The sequence below is a fragment of the Hippocampus comes genome, unplaced genomic scaffold (genome assembly GCF_001891065.2).
Source record: "Hippocampus comes isolate QL1 unplaced genomic scaffold, H_comes_QL1_v1.1 scaffold39, whole genome shotgun sequence".
Lineage (NCBI taxonomy): Eukaryota > Metazoa > Chordata > Actinopteri > Syngnathiformes > Syngnathidae > Hippocampus > Hippocampus comes.
In genome coordinates this window covers 4230325-4233724 of record NW_017842054.1, presented here as the reverse complement: position 1 = coordinate 4233724, position 3400 = coordinate 4230325, and the positions used below count along the sequence as shown (strand labels likewise).

General features: G+C 52.6%; 1 protein-coding gene across 6 annotated transcripts in view; it reads left to right on the top strand.

Annotated features, from left to right (window-relative positions):
* The window catches only part of LOC109510117 (EBF transcription factor 3), a 129155-nt gene extending 125762 nt beyond the window's left edge, over positions 1-3393 (top strand). For 2 of the 6 annotated variants that reach the window (XM_019860213.1, XM_019860211.1), the window contains exons 12-16: positions 266-331; positions 534-705; positions 1114-1299; positions 2062-2229; positions 3314-3393. In XM_019860213.1, coding sequence (XP_019715772.1) covers positions 266-331; positions 534-705; positions 1114-1299; positions 2062-2229; positions 3314-3345 — 624 coding nt within the window. In that variant the 3' untranslated portion in view covers positions 3346-3393. The remainder of the gene's footprint in view (positions 1-265; positions 332-533; positions 706-1113; positions 1300-2061; positions 2230-3313) is intronic. The other 4 variants (XM_019860217.1, XM_019860216.1, XM_019860215.1 and 1 more) reach the window with 3 other exon arrangements.
* Positions 3394-3400: the final 7 nt, after the last annotated feature.

Here is a 3400-nt window from a genome sequence, read left to right as displayed (position 1 = left end):
GACGCTGAACTCTGCAAGCCCGGAATCGGGCGCGAGGTGTTGTTTTTAAAGGACTGTGCCGGTTTAATTAAGATAGGGAACATTATTCACCGCTCTGCATGCATGGGAGGAGTAAAGTAGTGTGTAAATGAAGGCGCGGCGCCTCTTAAAATGGGCGCTGCGCCTCAGTTTTTGGCGGCCGGGAAAAAGCCAACCTGGCCCGCCGCGTTTCTCGTAGTCTTCGTTACTGTTATGGGCTCTGAGCATTTTCTCTCCCTTCAATCAGGAGGTGTTACTGAAGAGGGCGGCTGACCTCGTCGAGGCCCTGTACGGGATGCCCCACAACAATCAGGTCGGTATCCGCGCGGCGTTGGACTTAAATAAATGAGAAATTTACCCAGAGCATCACCATAGGGGATTTTCGCTCCCACTATATCTGGAGCGAGATGCGCGCTCCCACCATATAGCCGTGAACCAGGCATCAAAGCGGCCGCGCATGCTTTAAAAAAGGAAACTCAAAACACCTTTGCCTTCCCTCTTTCTGCGCTTCTCAGGAGATCATTCTGAAGAGGGCAGCTGACATCGCCGAGGCCCTGTACAGCGTTCCCCGCAACCACAACCAGATCCCCTCTCTCGCCAACACAGCCTCCCACGGCATGATGGGAGTCAACTCCTTCAGCAGCCAGCTAGCAGTCAACGTGTCTGAGTCACAAGGGAACGACCAAGGTAGGTGATGTGCTGCTCGGCGGCCAACAACGTTGTGGTCACGGGAGCGGCCGAAAGGGGTTGTGTGTGTCTCCGGCAATGCGGACTCTACTTTTTATTTGATTTTTTTTTTTCCCCCACTCTCACTCCACTCATTAAAAAAAAAATAAAATAGACAGAAATCCACATTTTTTGAGTAACTGCTCCGACTCCAGAACAATATAGGCTGTTAAAAGCCCCAATTAAGTTCAAACCTCTGTTCTTATTAAAGTGCCATCTGCAGTGTGAGCTGATATAAAAAAAATATATATATATATATATATTTGATCGCAGCTGTAAATTTCACCGGTAAAAGCACAATGAACAAACCGTCCTTTTTCTATCCCCCCGCCCCCAACCATCCATCCATCCCGTGTCTTGGTTGTGCAGTGGGCTACAGCCGGAACACCAGCAGCGTGTCCCCCCGGGGCTACATCTCCAGCAGCACCCCACAACAGTCGAGCTACAACACCGTCAGCAACAGCATGAACGGCTACGGCAATGCCGGCATGAACCTGGGAGTGCCAAGCTCCCCGGGGTTCCTCAACGGATCCTCTGCCAACTCCCCATATGGAAGTGAGTCGCACTCAACCGCCGCCGCTGATTGAATTCCAGTTCCCACATTGGTTTTCGCCTCAATGAATGATTGGCAACCGGCGTTAGAACATTGCCGCTCCTTCTAACGTGTGACTTTCGCTTTCGCGGCTCGCTCTGAGTGTTTCTCGGCAACACGCGTGGTTCGGATCGAGACGCTTTTTATGGATTTCTATGTGATGCGCGACGCCCGAAACTGGACGGTCGGTATCGTGACAGTTCGATCGTTCAATGGCGAGATCCGACGGGAGCATCGGAAGTCAAATCTGAGGACTTTCAGCCACGAGCCGCGAGCGCTAATCCACAGTCGCCGCTTCGTTGAATCGAGTGAGGAGGCTGAATTTCGTTATCGGGGATTTCACAAAAACGACTTTCCGTCAAAGTGCGTCACGGAAGAAGCGTCTGGATTTTCCTTGTTCACTGAGATTAGCTTTGTGAGTTGCTCCGTTAGCAACCGATGCGCTCGTTTCAATGAGAGTCACGAGGTAAGTATTATCTACGCTCAATCCAGTGACAGTATATTTTGCATGAGTATTTCAAATGTGTTCTGCCAGACCATCTGAGGATAGCGGGAGCCCGCAAGCACTGATCCCGTGCCCCCCCCCCACCCTCTGCCTTCCCGACCCCGAAGTAACACTAGCCCAGCCTTACCTCGACTGCCCTCTCCCTCTCTAAGCACTACTCACAGCACGTTCTCACTCTCACCCGCCCTCCTGCCCTCTCCCCTCCCTGTCGTCTCCGCAGTTAAACAAAAGAGCGCCTTCGCCCCTGTGGTCCGACCCCAGGCCTCCCCACCCCCCTCCTGCACCAGCGCCAACGGCAACGGACTGCAAGGTGAGCCCCCCTCACCCCCTCATCCTTTCCCTACGGACTACTGGTCAGATACTGCTGCTCAGGCCTCTGTCCGGTTTGGTGAGGGATTAATCATTACACATATATGCATTTTTGACAGGCCAATTTACACATCACACACACACACACGCACATACATGCATACACGCACGCACACACTCACACATACACACCCATACACACGCATCCGACTCATCTTGCGTTCCGAACGCGCACGGCGACACGCGCCCCCGCTGCCCTTTGGTAAGGACGATCCCCGCCGACGAAGAAGCTCGCCAGAATTGTTTTCGGTAATTATGTTTATTAGGTTTTGAGTGCGCGCGCGTCACCACCGACGTGATTGGTTTGAAAACAAGCAAAGCCGTCGCGGGCGCGCACGCGCGCCCCAAGATTAATAACATTGGGCTTAATGAAGTGGGAAATTAAAGTTCATCTCGCAACACGTTCATACTTATTAATACATGTTGTGCAGAAATTAATGAGCAATGCCTCGCCATCATCATCTGCGCTGGCAAACTTAAAAGCATTCCAACCATGACTCTACAAATACACTCCCAGCAATATCGTCATATATCATTCCCGGCAGTTCAGTCGGCGCCTAATTGTTCAAATGTGTGAAAAGTGCCGCGTGTATAAACTCTCCGGGTGAGGTGCAGTCGCTAATGACGCCCAGAGCAGATGGTCCGGCTACGATCGCGCCGAAGCTACTGTCGATCGCGGCTAATCTTTCTCAGAGAAGAGCGCGGTGCATCGTCTGATGTCAAATGGGAACGTTCGGGCAGGGAAGGTCTGAGAAACGACGGATTGTGCGATGTGACCGCGCCAGTGGGTTTTGCACCTCTCCGGAGCGTCGGGCCAACTGTTTGCCGTTGCCCCGACGCCCGAGTGGAAATATCACACGAAAGCAAGGCCGGCGTGCTGGGGGCTGAAATGTCAGAGCAGGAGGGAGCTTAACAAAGTCTCACCCACTAGGAGGGCGCGCAGCTGCGGGCAAACACTCGCAGGAACGGCAGGCGGACATACTTGCAACACGCACCCAACCACGCACGCATCCACACACGTAGACGCACTATTTCATTGCATTTTTTTTCCCAGAACTCTTCTAAGCTTGATAGACTAATCACGTCTTTCCTCTTTTTCTCAGCCATGTCCGGCCTCGTCGTCCCACCGATGTAAATGCACTTTCATCATCTCAAGCACCAGTCTACCACTTTCACAGGACACGCCCCCC